Consider the following 15,103-nt stretch of genomic DNA (forward strand, 5'->3'; position numbering starts at 1 on the left):
TTGATTTTTAAAAATTCCACCAACATTCCTAGTTTCTTGCTACAAGTCTAAGCTTGATTTATCTTGTGGCACTATATTAAATTGCTGCATTTCTAAAAATATATCAGAATATTCATTCTGATACCATTGTAGTGTTTAAACCCCCACTAGGTACTTTTTAAATACAGCTAGCACATTATTCACCTAATTACCTAATGTTGTTATGAGGCCACTGTCAAGGTTAAGCAGGTAGAAGCCTTTGGCAATGTTTACCAGCTATCGGTTTACTGTCGGGGCGTACAGAGATTACCTGAGCCTTATTTTTTCTTTAAACCTTAACACTAGCCTTTCTTTAGTCCTCTCACTCCTCTCTTGTACTGAAATAGCTTACTCTGATTTCACTGCACACTCCAGTGTCTTGCAGTGTGCATTCCAAAGTGCAGCAAATCAGAAAGAGAGCACCTTTCTTGGCTGGAGAACATCCAGCATCATCCAACATTTGCTTCTTCAGAATTATTGTGTTTAGAAGAGCCAACCTATAGTTTTCATTCTGGCTAAGGGTTCCTCAGGAGGATACTGTGACAAGGTGCTGTGATGTTTTCATGTGACCTCTGAGTCATAAACTGCTTGCATTGTAAAGAAGCATGCAGTCTAAATAAGGTATGGTAGAAAAAAAAGAAAGGTTTTATTAAAAATGTATTAGTATATTTATTAGAGGGGACGAATGACCCAAAAAGGCAAAATTTAATCAGATAAAACTGAAGTTTAATTCATAAACATTACGTTTATTGGTGGATTAAAGGAAAGACAGATTTCTACATTGGATTTGCGCACAGAATTACATAAGAAGAAAAAATGTTTACATATAAAAACAATATACAAATGTTTATTAATAATACAAGGCATGAGAATAGTGTAATTTGTAGGTTGATATATGCAGATTAGGTTCATACTGTACAATGTAGCTTCCCATGTAGCGTTTATCCAAGATTTACAAGAACTGGAATTAGGAAATAATGGGAAATGCACGAGGCTGCCTGTGCCCTGAGATTATTCTCTTACTTAATAAGGAGCTATGCTTAATGCTAAATAATCTATGTCTGGCTTTTAATACGGTTACTTGATATCCCAGGTGATCCGTGCCACAAGGTGAACATTATTCCAAGTGTGCTGTAAACATTCTTTAAAAGAAAAGGAAGAATTTTCCCTCCCATCTCTTTTCTAATTTCTCCTTTTCATCTCCTGAAAACATTTTCTGTGTAGACAAAAGAAAGGCATTGTTGCCAAGTCTGCAGCAGGCACCTTTTCAGAAAAGCAGTGTGGACCAGGAAATTCTTCAGCGAAGGTATAATCAAAGAATTCTTCATCCCACTCCGTAATGTATCAGCGGCTTTTCGCATTCCTCCAGCATAATGCCTTCAAAAGTGAAAACATGCACATAGGGGGACTGCCTGCGACCTATTTGTCATGCAGCCTAACAGTCTGTAATCAAGCTGCGGCTTAAAATGCACACCGTGTAATTTGTGCGTAAATTAAGAGGTGTTTAAGAGCAGGAGATGTTTGAGAGCTAATGGCTTGCGGCTGACACTCCAGTTCTGCAGCTCTGCTTACACCTGAACCTTGGCACCCGCTTCGTTACACTAGAGCAGGTGTCTTGCTTCTGGACTGATGGCACCTGCAGTAAAACCCAGCAGAATACACTTGGCATGCACTGAAAACCTGGAGTTTGAGCTATATTCATCATCATAGCACAGAAAAAAGTTGTTCTCTTGTTCTGTTTGCTGAAACAGTTGAAACATGGGAATAACAACACCACAAAAAAGTTGAGGTAGTAATGCCTAACCAGTAGTTATTGTTTAATGAATTACTCATATGATGTTTCTTTTTAGCTTTTTGCAACCCTATCCTTCCCAGCCCACCTATGCTACCTTAATGATAGGGCTATACTCCCCTGACAAATTTTCCATACTCTAGTATAAACAATGGGGAGTCTTTTTGAGGGGATAAAACTTCCTTGATGACCTCAAATATACCTAATACCTAAAAAAAAAAAAATGTAATTACAGGTTGGTAAAAAAAATATTTTTAATATAGACAAATCTATATTAGTACATTAGTACATTTGGAATTTCAAAAACAGCTAGAAGGCTTTATTTCTCTGTTCTGAATTCTTAAATTCAACTAAATACTTACACCACCTCCTAAATTTTAAGCTCTTTGGGGCAGGATCCTCACCTCCTCCTGTGTCACTGTTTGTATCTATCTGTCATTTACAACCCCTATTTAATATACAACACTGCTTAATATGTTGGTGCTATATAAATACTGTATATTATTATTATTATTATTATTATTAATAATAATAATAATAATAATAATAATAAATGTGCCAATGCCATTAACCACCTGGGCGTTACACTGAGGTCTACATTTCTGTACCAAAAGCGTTAGTTTTTCATGAAGAGTATTTTTTTTTTCGATCGACGCTGGATCATCGCAGCGGGGACCAGGTAAGTGAGGGGAAATTAGGTAGGGAGAAGAGTTCGGGCTTATCGATAGTTGTAACGTTTTTTAGCCCGAACCAAGGTCGGGGTTATCGGTTGGGTGGTTAAGCAATCATCTAGCTTAACAGGGCAGGTCCTGGGCCTGACTGTTGACAATAAGCATGCTAATCAGAGATCAGATATCAAAGAACTGAGATGGTAGACATAGTCCAACTACTTGAACCTAAACTCTAAACAATCAGTTTTAATGTACATAAACCTAACAAATACTATTGTTATTTAAAAAAAAAAACGTGTAATTTGGTGATATGTATGAACAAGGATACAGCAACATGTGATATGAATATTCTGCCTAATATAAGGTGCACATAGACATTAGGGCAGTCATATTTACAGGTATGATGCTACCCCTTCCAGGCAGACAGCATGAAGGTGTACTGTAGGTGTAACCATAAACATTAAAAGTTTGTCTACATCTGGTATTAAGTGGTAAATACTAAAGCTGATAGAGTGTCATATAAAGGTAATTTCGCTTGTCTTAATAGATAATAAATTGTACCTAATGAATTAGATACCTTAGGTGTAGGCTACATAGATTCCCCAGATTTTAACCTGAGCGTTTATAAACACTTATGTGGGCTAGTCTACACCAGGGTGTTGTGGGAGGCACATTTTGAGCTTTTACATTTTTAAAATGCATATAAACACTTCCCTTGAAATCAAAGTAAGCATTTGTGCTAGCATTCTACTCTATCCAAAATCATGCAGTTAGGTTAATTGGCTTCCCCACAAAGTTACCCTTAGACTGTGGTTATGACATATGACTGTGGTAGGGACATTAGATTGTGAGCCCCTTTGAGGGACAGTTAGTGACATGACTATGGACTTTGAAAAGCACTACGTAATATGTTGGACGCTAAATAAATACTGTGTATTAATAATAAAAAGAACCATTGCCTCTGTAAAAAATATGTGAAATCTAATTTTATCATTTGACACCTAAAAAGAAATAAAAAGCAGATATACAAATGGGGACACCTGTTCCAGTAACAACTGTGTTAAAAGAATTTCCTTTATTTCCTCTTGTGTCTCTAGGTCTCTTGTGTCTCTAGGTCATAAAGTAAATTAAATTTTGGATTTTAGACACATCCAAACAGCAAAAAAACAAACATTTTAAATAACATTTACATTTGAAGATTATCACAAAAAGTGGCATTTACAAAGCTGACATGTAATTATGTCATCTTAAATTTCTCTAAAAATCTTCTATCCCAGTTTGGACAAAGCCCTGTTCTGTTTGAGGATGACTTTACTGTGCCCAGAGTCAAATCCACATGGTTTGATAAATATGGTGTGGGAGGTCTTGAGCAGTTTGCACAGAGCGTTGACTTCAATCATTGAACGCCTTTGGTATGAATTAAAGTAACAATTATGGGAGCCTTGTATTCTCATCCAGCATCAGTTCCTGACCTCACAAATGCTTGCTGTTAGCTTAACGGACACAATATTTTCAGTGATTAAGCTCCAAAGTCTTGTGGAATCTCACTGACATATAACAAGGATTTCTGACTTTAAATACACCCATTTTCAATTCAATTAAATCTGTAGGGAGAGAAACAGGCCCATCTAAAAATGCTAGTTGGTTATCTGAAGACAATGATTCTTTTTTGTGAACTGCTGCATTCTTATACCCAGACTTCATGGAAGCACAGTGTGAATTAGCTTTTGTTTACAAAGGGATTTCTGTATTACTACATGGGGGGCTTCCCTGAAGAGGTTTCCATTCTTTTTCTAAATTCACTTTAACAAGACTATGATCTGTTCTATGTTTGTGTTTTTTTCTGTTGTTGTGTAGTCTAGTACAGCCTGGCCAAGTAAACATTACAACATATATTGCATAGGTAGATGACCACTCCATTCTATTACAAGAATATGACAGTATGATGAACTGTTCTGAGACACCTGTATAGGTTTTTATTATTTTCTTCAAAAAGATATTTTTGTCACTGGCTTTTTACTTGTTTACAAATATATATCACAAACATAAAAACGAAGTGTATGAAGATATCTATCTAATCATTACACCTAAATAGTGGTTGACTGGGAAACAGGCACTGAAAAGTACTTGGTCAAAACCAATCTCCTGTATTTTAATTAATGGTGCATTCACCATGAAATAATACAGATTGGTCCTTTTGTATAAGATTAGTCATTGTGGCTTTCCTTTTCAGTTTTTTAGCTTGGCATTGATAAATCATAGAACAATACAATCCTTTTAGTTAGCTGGCATAAGAGCTATCCGGGTGGAACGACTCCATGATTCATTCTTACAGTTGTACCTTGGCAGAGGACTGGCAAATAGCTTTACCCTGCTCTAACTGTACAGAATTAGCACATTGGAAGGGCTTTATTTTTAAAATTAATTCATACGTACTTTTTCTGTAATTCACTAGTTGTTTTCTCAATATCGATCAGAGACTCTGTATTGGTAGCTTCAGATCAGCCAATCAACTAGCATTTTTACAAGGATCTACTTCCCTCAGTAAAGGTTTTCTTGAATAGGAACTTGCCGTGCATATTGTCAATGAAATTTTCCAAAAAAGTTTAATTTTACATTTTCTGCACCTCATAGTCTATCAGTGTATTGCAGATATTTCCACTAACAGGGAGATACATTATTTTGCCAAAAGTATTTGGATATTTCTCAGGTTCAGGTAATGTCAATGCCCCTGTTGCTACTCCTGTGAAACAAAACCAGACAGGGAACTTCATTTCCTCAGTAGCAGTGCTTGAAAAATGCTAATAAAATACCTAATACTTGAGGTGTCACAAGAAGTGACATAAAGAATTGCTTGGGTATTAAATCTGCTTACGGAATGCAATTTTTGAAGCAGACTTTTTCAAACTTTGCTAGTGTGAACAAACTATACTATGTAGAAAATTTTACGTACAGCGATGCGATGTGTTGGCACTAGATAAATGCTGTTTATTAAAATAATATAATTAAAAACACAGACTGAAAAATGTAAGAAAATATCTTTCCTTTCCTGTACATACAACAGTGGAAAAAAATAAAAATAACTGTGTCTTATCACTTTAAGTGAGCTTTAAGTACCAAATTGTGCATTGATTTATTTACAGGATTTATATAGCGCCAACATATTACCCAGTGCTGTACATTAAATAGGGGTGTTTCTAGTTATCATCTTCACAATCATATTTTGAGTCAATGTGCAAAATACTGTTTAATCTCCAAATGCCCTAGCTCTTCTGTGCCAGATGATCTTTGACCAAACAAAGGATTCTGAAAAACAGATATAAAAGTTTTTAAATCTTATGGCTGCAATACTCTCCTTGAGGACATGGTTGACCCCACAATACCTTTTCTGGCCACAAGATGTCCCCGGTTATTAGGGCTAAAAGACGGACAGCATTACATGTTATGGAAGACTGAGGAGACTACTATGAATGGGTCCAGTAGAATCTAGTCTCAGCTGGGCTTCTTTTTGAAGACATTTTCTAGCATGTCAAGCCACTTCTTCAGTGGTACTGAGTGTCAGAAACATTAAATAGTATTTGATTTCACACAGGTAGGACAGACACCTTAATCCATACACTGTGAAATCTAATAAAACAGTTTCATATTAATAAAAGTAATAACTAATAAAAGTTGCATATTCTTATTTCATATCCATGGTGTCAGGAAGTCTGCATATTGAAAAACATCACAGGAAGAGATGTTAAAACAGCATTATATGTGATACATACAGTTAGGTCCATAACTATTTGGACAGAGATAACTTTTTTCCAAATTTGGTTCTGTACATTACCACACTTAATTTTAAATGAAACAACTCAGATGCAGTTGAACTGCAGACTTTCAGCTTTAATTCAGTGAGCTGAACAAAAAGATTGCATAAAAATGTGAGGAACTAAAGCCTTTATTTTACATAATCACTTCGTTTCAGGGGCTCAAAAGTAATTGGACAATTGACTCAAAGGCTATTTCATGAGCTGGTGTGGGCAATTCCTTCGTTATGTCATTACCAATTAAGCAGATAAAAGGCCTGGAGTTGATTTGAGGGGGGGGAGGTGCTTGTATGTGGAAGATTTTGCTGTGGACAGACACCATGTGGTCAAAGGAGCTCTCCATGCAGGTGATACAAGCCATCCTTAAGCTGCAAAAACAGAAAAAAACCCATCCGAGAAATTGCTACAATATTAGGAGTGGCAAAATCTACAGATTGGTACATCATGAGAAAGAAACAAAGCACTGGTGAACTCAGCAACGCCAAAAGTCCTGGACGTCCAAGAAGACAACAGTGGTGGATGATCGCAGAATCATTTCCATGGTGAAGAGAAACCCCTTCACAACAGCCAACCAAGTGAACAACACTCTCCAGGAAGTTGGCGTATCGATATCCAAGTCTACCATAAAGAGAAGACTCCATGAAAGTAAATACAGAGGGTGCACTGCAAGGTGCAAGCCACTCATAAGCCTCAAGAATAGAAAGGCTAGATTGGACTTTGCTCAAAAACATCTAAAAAAGCCAGCACAGTTCTGGAAAAACATTCTTTGGACAGATGAAACCAAGATCAACCTTTACCAGAATGATGGCAAGAAAAAAGTATGGAGAAGGCGTGGAACAGCTCATGATCCAAAGCATACCACATCATCTGTAAAACATGGCGGAGGCAGTGTGATGGCTTGGGCGTGCATGGCTGGCAGTGGCACTGGGACACTAGTGTTTATCCATTATGTGACACAGGACAGAAGCAGACGAATGAATTCTGAGGTGTTCAGAGACATACTGTCTGCTCAAATCCAGCTAAATGCAGTCACATTGATTGGGAGGCGTTTCAAAATACAGATGGACAATGACCCAAAACATACAGCCAAAGCAATCCAGGAGTTTATTAAAGCAAAGAAGTGGAATATTCTTGAATGGCCAAGTCAGTCACCTGATCTGAACCCAATTGAGCAAGCATTTCACTTGTTGAAGACTAAACTTCGGACAGAAAGGCCCACAAACAAATAGCAACTGAAAGCCGCTGCAGTTAAGGCCTGGCAGAGAATAAAAAAAGGAGGAAACCCAGCATCTGGTGATGTCCATGAGTTCAAGACTAAAGGCTGTCAATGCCAGCAAAGGGTTTTCAACCAAGTATTAGAAATGAACATTTTATTTTCAGCTTTTTAATTTGTCCAATTACTTTTGTCCCTGAAATGAAGTGATTGTTGTAAAAAAAGGCTCACATTTTTATGCAATCTTTTTGTTCAACCCACTGAATTAAAGCTCAAAGTTCTGCATTTCAACTGCATCTGAGTTGTTTCATTTCAAATTAAATGTGGTAATGTACAGAACCAAAATTAGAAAAAACTGTATATAGCATATATCAGTGATACTGAAAGCTCTTGCCCATGTGCAAAGGTGGTTGCTTTTAGTTTGACATTGATGAGTTCTTCATGCTTCTTGTGATATAGTTGTCCTCTTTTTCAAACATATGCATCTCGCTGTCCTTAAAAGAACAATAACAGACATACTGCAAATGTAGGAAATTGTGACCTATGCGTCAGGTGGTGTCTGTTTGGTTTCTGGTAACAGTCTATGAGCTATTTATTTCAGTAAACATAAAATGAGCCAGTCTATGTGAAAATAAAATAAGGACTCATGAGATAAAATCTCTTTCTGCCTCTTTGCAGCCACTTTCTCTCTAAAAGAAACTTTTTCAGTAGCTTTGTGATATTTCTTGGGGTAGGATATCTGATGGTGACAGCAGTGGACCATGTCTGTCAAGTATGGTTTGTAATGGACACTTGTAATGTCCATCAGAAGCCCACATAACATGGATAGGTGTACAGCTAAGAGACAGAGCAATGTCCCACTATAACAGAAAGTTCCAGCACGAAGACCATCATGGCACAATTAGCAGTAATTATTACACTTATTTCCAAAATACATTTTGTTGGATTACTACATGATATTGGGGGAATTCTGTGCACACGCTAGATTTTTATTAAGATGTCTTAAAAGCCAAGTAAATGATCTGATCAGCAAAATTTGAGGAGAAGAATAGAAGGAGAAGAAGTATTGGCACATTTGTCTTAATACGCAGAATGTCTACAGAGAATGGTAACCGTGTATACATACCTGAATCATTTTTTTACTAGCTTTCCTGACTGCAAAATTTATCTTCCTGCTTTAATGTAAATTTGTTACAAACTGAACTTATGATAAACACTTGTATTAGAAAGTTACCTTTGAAGCCTTGTATTTAAAACATTTGTGATTCCAGAGATATAAGCATTTGCATTTATATGATAATGGAAACTTCTCTCTAAAAGTCAAGATAGGCTCAACTTTTTCCAAAGTCTTCCTATTAGTCAATATAGTGATTAAATTGGGCAGGGCCAAGCTTGACTTTTACAGGTAAGTTTAGTTTGCTATTTTAATTTGCCTTTATCTATGTATCCACTGATCTTTTTATAATGCAGTGACCGTCCATGCACTTATCAAGTTTTCAGTTTTTTTTCTAAAAGAACTTGGCTCCTAATAGCTTTAAATTGACAGGCGAGGGATAGGTTAAACATAGGGTCACCCAGGTTTAGGTGGTTTAACTTGTGATTAGTGTTAAAAAGGCAGTCTATTTCTATGAAATTCAACTTCCTTGCTGTTGAAAGCCCCCATCATAAATCCAGATATAAACTGTTACATGACATTGCAGTGAACTCAACAGTTCACATTGTAACAAGCATCTTCCCCCACAATGTTTTTTTTGGCAGGATCTCTCAACAGGCCCTCGTAAATCACCTGGTGAACCCTGTGCTTAGCCTAAGCTGGGGGATGACTTGTAGCGACAAAGCTTCCAGAGTTGAGTCTGGCTTTAAAGACCAGCTGCAGAGATGCAAAAGAAAAAAAAAAAATCTGAGTTTGTTGATGCTGAGTAATCTTATAGCATTGAAGCCTTTCGTCACCGCTCACTGACACCATGCATCCTGTCTCCGCCATTATTTTAAGCATATCATGAATTATCGCTAATGAGAATTATCAGGCTAAATGTAGAATTATCAGTGCAGATATATGTATTCATCAAAGTAGGAAAACATACCATGTAAACTTTGAAACCAATCACACAGAAATGTATTTATGTTTGAGAATATTGGTAACAAGAAATATAATAAAAGTATGTCAGAGCTACATTATCTCACAGCAGTATTGTTGTATCTGTTTGTTCAACTTCCCAATAATAGGGGAAATACGCAATGGGTATGATTTATTAAAGCTCTCCAAGACTGGGGAAGATACACTTTCATCAGTGAAGCTGGATGATCCAGCAAACCTAGAATGGATCTGTTCCAGGATTGAGAACATTTGCTAATTGCAAATGACTTTTAAGAAGTCCATTCCAGGTTTGCTGAATCACTCAGAATCACTGATGAAAGTGTATCCTCTTAAGCCTTGGAGAGCTTTAGTAAATGCGGACCTCCTATAAAACAGAGGGAGGGGAGCCAGTTTGTCAGTAGTTAATAAGTAGGCAAAATGCTAAGGAGAAGGCATTGTAGTGAAATGTAGAAGTGGTTACTAATTATAACCCTTTCATACATTTATGAAGGTTGTGCATTTTTTGTGTTTCAGAGAATTATCCGCTTCATTAAATATTTAAAAGTCAAAGGTGAAATAAAACTATAAGGATATGCTTAAAATTAAAAGAAAGAAAAGTGTCTGCAATAACCATAGCAACCAGCCAAGGGTCTACTTTTTCTTCTACTGTGCACCGAGAAAAAAAATACAAATGATGCCTAGTCATGATCTGTATATATTTTGTATGTTACTAATCAATGGTAGTAGATTTTAGACCAGCATTGACCGCCTACTTATTACAAAAGTAGGTCAGAAATAGTAGGCTCCAAATGTTCTCATTATGCTTCCTTAAAAGCTAAATTCCAGGCATGTAGAAAAAAATCAATCTATTGGTTTATGTATATATGTACATGTATGTTTATGATTAAATATTGGAATATACATATATATCAGGTAATACTGCTATCCGGGACTTTAATGCAAAGCACATATACTGAAAAAAGCAGACCAAGTACAGGGATAACCCCATCAATGTACTTCTGCTCCTTCACTGTGCTGATCCAGGACCTGACTGATAGGAAGGCTTTATTCACAACAATGGTGGAACATAATTAGGTATTCATTCAAAGCTTAAACATTTTCCAGATACCCTAGTAGCAATTTATTTAAATTAGGTAAATAAAATAAATAAAGGTAAATACATAAAGTTTTTTTTTATTTAGTAAATAGTTTATTTATACTAATATTAAATAAAGTAAATACTCATAGAGTTTAAATGCCATTACATAGCTCGTACCTTGCAGTGACAACATGCTAGTTGGAATGTATATTCAAGCACCCTAGGGTCCTAATAAAGTCAGGACAGTATCATATGCAAATGATCTTGTTTCTAAAAGTCAAGAGCTTACTCCTCCCTACTACCTCCTATTCCTTACTTGTGCTTTCAGAGTCTGTGACCTGGTGTAGGTATAAGGAATGCTTTTATGACAATCAAAGCCACTTTAATACCCAATAACAAAACATAGCAAGCAAAAAGGCGAGGTAAAGTCCTTTTCCGCATAAAGGAGCACTTCATTTTCAGGTGTCTTAGGGCACTTGGGAATAAGGGATGTGACCATTATCAGATGTATCTTATTATTTAATAATGCTTCAACTTTGATCTTATTAGCTACTAAAAAAATTGCTTCAAGATAATCCAGTGGACTTGATCACACCATAGGAATTTTTAACTAGAATGTATACATTATTGTAAGTCAGGTGAGTTTTTATTAGGCATATATATTTTTCTAAGGGTCAGTAACAACACGAGGCACAGCCTATTTCACTGCAATTTGTTGCAGTGAGTTTAAACTTCATAAAAGGCAGTTGTTACTTTAGTCACATAATTAAAACACTGACGCAGGAACACTGTCATAGCAGATGTATGGAAGCTGCCATTACTGAACTCTGAGTTTGCTAGTTTCCTAACTGTCCTTCTAATGCTTTGACTGCAAAGCTATCTGATTCACTGACTTGCAGTGAGTGTAGAGATAAGTAGTGCTGACACCTATTTACAGCATGCTTGTTTCTGTACTCAAACATATCAGAGTCAAACAAAGCCAAGCATCCAGCACTTACACAAGAAGTCTTTATTACCTCCCCCATTCTTCTGGTATGGATCATTTACTTAACACCTTATCTGACCTAAACAATCAGAAATAATATTTTGCTGTTTTCTGGTTGCTGTCGTTGTGGAGCAAAGGTAATCACTGTTCTTTGTTCTTCCTTATTGAATATTCGTTTTACAATATTGTTGGACATTGTACACACAGATGTATTACAATTTTTTTTTCTGTGCCTGCCTATGTAAAGATCGTTGTGTTACCAAGAGAAAATAAATAAGCTAATATAAAAAATAAAGGTTCATAAGTCCTGATTCATAGCCCCATTGAAAAAATAATGATGTGAATGATGCCTCAATGGTGGAGCCCCAGAGATGGCCAAAGTAGTCTGCTCTATAAGTGTTCACAGTAGGGGAGAGGGGCCAGTCATAGCAGCTCCCATGCATGTTTGTATAAGTGAGGTGAGGTTGATGTGTAGCGGCTCCCTGATTGATGGTGATTACTTGTTTATGAACCCGAGGCTGAAGGTCTGAACTTCCTCATGGGCCAAATAGTTCAGGGGGCTGTTTCCTGACACTGCCCGAGGGATCTCTCCATCTGAAGTAGGAGGAATGGATACAGAGGCAAGCAGCCAACTCTGAGTGTAACAAATTAAAAACAGTATTGATATGTATATCTTATGTATTTGTTTTTCTTTTAAATAAAATAGCACAGATGTATCACTAAAGTTACATTGCAGTGTGATGGTTTTTTGTTCTATTTCTTTGTAGGGTATAACTTACAGAAACCATTTTCCAGTGGAACTACCATGGCAAAAGTGGAATATTTACTGGTTGCATTGCTGCCCCAGTAAAATGGGAAAAGTATTTTAATTTGCTGTTCTTTATACTTTCAGACTCCTTTTACATTTGATTTACATTTGACTCTGTTACATTTGATTTAGGTTTTTATGGTCACAACCAATCTAGAGCGTGTGGGTAATACTAGGATATGTTTACCAGGATTAGCTTGCCAGTAAATATCTCCCACTGTTTAAGTTTACTCTGGGTCAGGTAAAGCTATGCTCTGTACAGATATGAAAGTTACAAATTAATGCAGATGTATTCATTCGTACATCAGTATTTTCCTGACCTCAAGCATGTTAATACTTTGATTGTCCTGTAACTATTTGCCATCTTCTGCACTACTGTGACTGGGAGAGGGAGAAGCAATACAAGGAGCCCAACAATTGTATTGCAGTGCTCATATGCTATCAATGGATGTGTGCTGATAGGAGGAGATCGCATAGTGCAGGAAATGTGCTCTTCTATTAGCTTCTTCTCTTTTCATTTTTCAATCACAAGCTAGAAGGTCAGGCTTCATAGTTGTTACTTAAAGTGTTATTAAACCCCCAAACACAAAAACTGTAGTATAGATCTATAATGTATTACTTACCCTATATGATTGATTTATCTTTCCATGCTCGTTCTCCTTTTTATTCTCTCAAAAAAAACTTCAATTTTTGAGAAAGTCAGTCCCATGGAACCCTGCTATATTCAACCTAAAGTGTATACTGTCAGTGTCAGTATCATTATGTGCATTCAGTGCCATGCCTTAGGGTGTATGTGTAGTATGATTTGTCTGTGGTCCCCATGCCTTATTTACATATGTGCCCTATCTTTCACACATGCTTCATGCTTTCAGCCATACCTGTGCAAAATGAATCATGAGAAGTAGTCCCATATCTGTTGTTGTATTTCAATGCACAGTGTGTCCTCCTGACTAGGATTTTAGCTAGAAAGTTAGTAAGTAAAACTAATGGGTAAAATAAAATAAAATAAATGTATATATCACTAATTATATGGAGTTTAACAGAACAGTATTACCCTGTAGTTTTAATACTACTTTAAAGGTAGCAGGAAAAAAAATCAGAATTCCTGCCTTAGTAGACAGGTCAGAGCAGTATAAATTCAGGAGCTGGATATACAAAAATATAAATCTTCTGACTGGTAAAACAGTTATCATATATTTATATTGCTTTATCTGTATATTTAACTGTTCTGGACTGTAATGCATTTTTCCATCATGAATATTTATTGTTGTCTGGTGTGGATACACCTTACATTTATATTCATTGTATAAAGTAGAGGCGTTGAGCTCCAAAATCTGCTGACACTAAACTAAATATTCTTCAGCTTTAGTAACATAAATTAATCTACCCTCTATGTGTTTTTATCTTACAGATTTGGGCCTGGCCTGGTGATTTACTGGTATGGATTCATTGAAGAGCTGGACTGTAACCGGAAGCGTGGCATTCTATTGAAGGACGAGTTCCCCACCGATATTGTAACTCTAAGTAGCTGTGTGGGTCTAAAAGATGAGAGCAGCCAACATACAGGAGACTGTAAGACAGATAGAAACCAGGAAACAGTGTAGTATTTTCATGCAGGCCTTAAATGATGAACTCCAGATGAACTGCAGTACGAGGTTACAGAGCTGTCTTCTCATACAAACACTTAGGCAATCTGTTAACCTTCCTTCCCATCTGCCCTTCTGCCCTGTGCTACAGCCCAAAGCTCACACATTATCTGTACCACCTCTGCTTGTGCAGATGATCTGCAGACATACACATTGGCCTTCCTTCCGTCTGCACCCTTCCAGTTACCGTCAAGAGGAAGTCAGTACTCGTCTGCACGCCCTTGTTCCTATAACTCCCTTGATATGCCTGTAAAGGACTTCTCTCTGCAAGCCTGTATCTTCCATCTCCTATTGCCCTCTGTCTACATGGTCCACTAAAAATATTGTAAGACTTCTTGATTTTTATTATTGCATTCTGTTTGTTTCAGGACCAGTAACACCTGTTTGCTATACCTTTGTATAAAGTCCTAGCTAAAAGTTAAAGAAGCTATTCTCCCTTAGGTATTCATTTTATGTTCAAAACAATGTAAAACATCCACTGTAGGCTGAAGGTGTTTTTTCCTCCAGTGGATGACACCTCTGTTGGAACTTTCCACTAATGAATTCTTGCATTGCTACTGGGAAAAACTCTAGGCAAAACATAAAATATTAATAAATGGTTAAGTGAAAATTGTTTACATGTGTCTCCTTTTACTTGAGCTGTTTAGAAAAAGTAATGGTCCAAAAAGTCAGGGCCCTGCCACAGGAAATAGAGCGTATCTCCTACAATATTCTGTACTCGTAATACAAGCTAAGATGCTTTACCCAGCAGAGCTCTATCACTGAGCCTTTTCAACCTTCTAGTTCTAAACTACCATGGCTGTACCATTATCGTAACCTAAAAATTATTTTGTACTATGGACTTGTTTCCACTTCCCCACCATGCTGTTTAGCCACCTGGAATGAAAACAAAGCTCTGTATAAGCATTAAGTCACTGAAGCTATACCTTTCATGGAGCTATGGGCTTCCTAATTGTGTCAAGTGCTGCTCCATTATAGAAGT

General features: G+C 36.8%; 1 protein-coding gene across 7 annotated transcripts in view; it reads left to right on the forward strand.

Moving 5' to 3' along the window:
• CDIN1 (CDAN1 interacting nuclease 1) overlaps positions 1-14,731 on the forward strand; it is a 217,221-nt gene extending 202,490 nt beyond the window's left edge. For all 7 annotated transcript variants that reach the window (XM_072428036.1, XM_072428039.1, XM_072428038.1 and 4 more), the window contains one exon: positions 13,887-14,731. In XM_072428036.1, the coding sequence (XP_072284137.1) occupies positions 13,887-14,079 (193 nt within the window). In that variant the 3' untranslated portion in view covers positions 14,080-14,731. The remainder of the gene's footprint in view (positions 1-13,886) is intronic.
• The last annotated feature ends 372 nt before the right edge of the window (positions 14,732-15,103 follow it).

Source organism: Pyxicephalus adspersus, chromosome 12, assembly GCF_032062135.1.
Source record: "Pyxicephalus adspersus chromosome 12, UCB_Pads_2.0, whole genome shotgun sequence".
NCBI classification, from domain to species: Eukaryota; Metazoa; Chordata; class Amphibia; order Anura; family Pyxicephalidae; genus Pyxicephalus; species Pyxicephalus adspersus.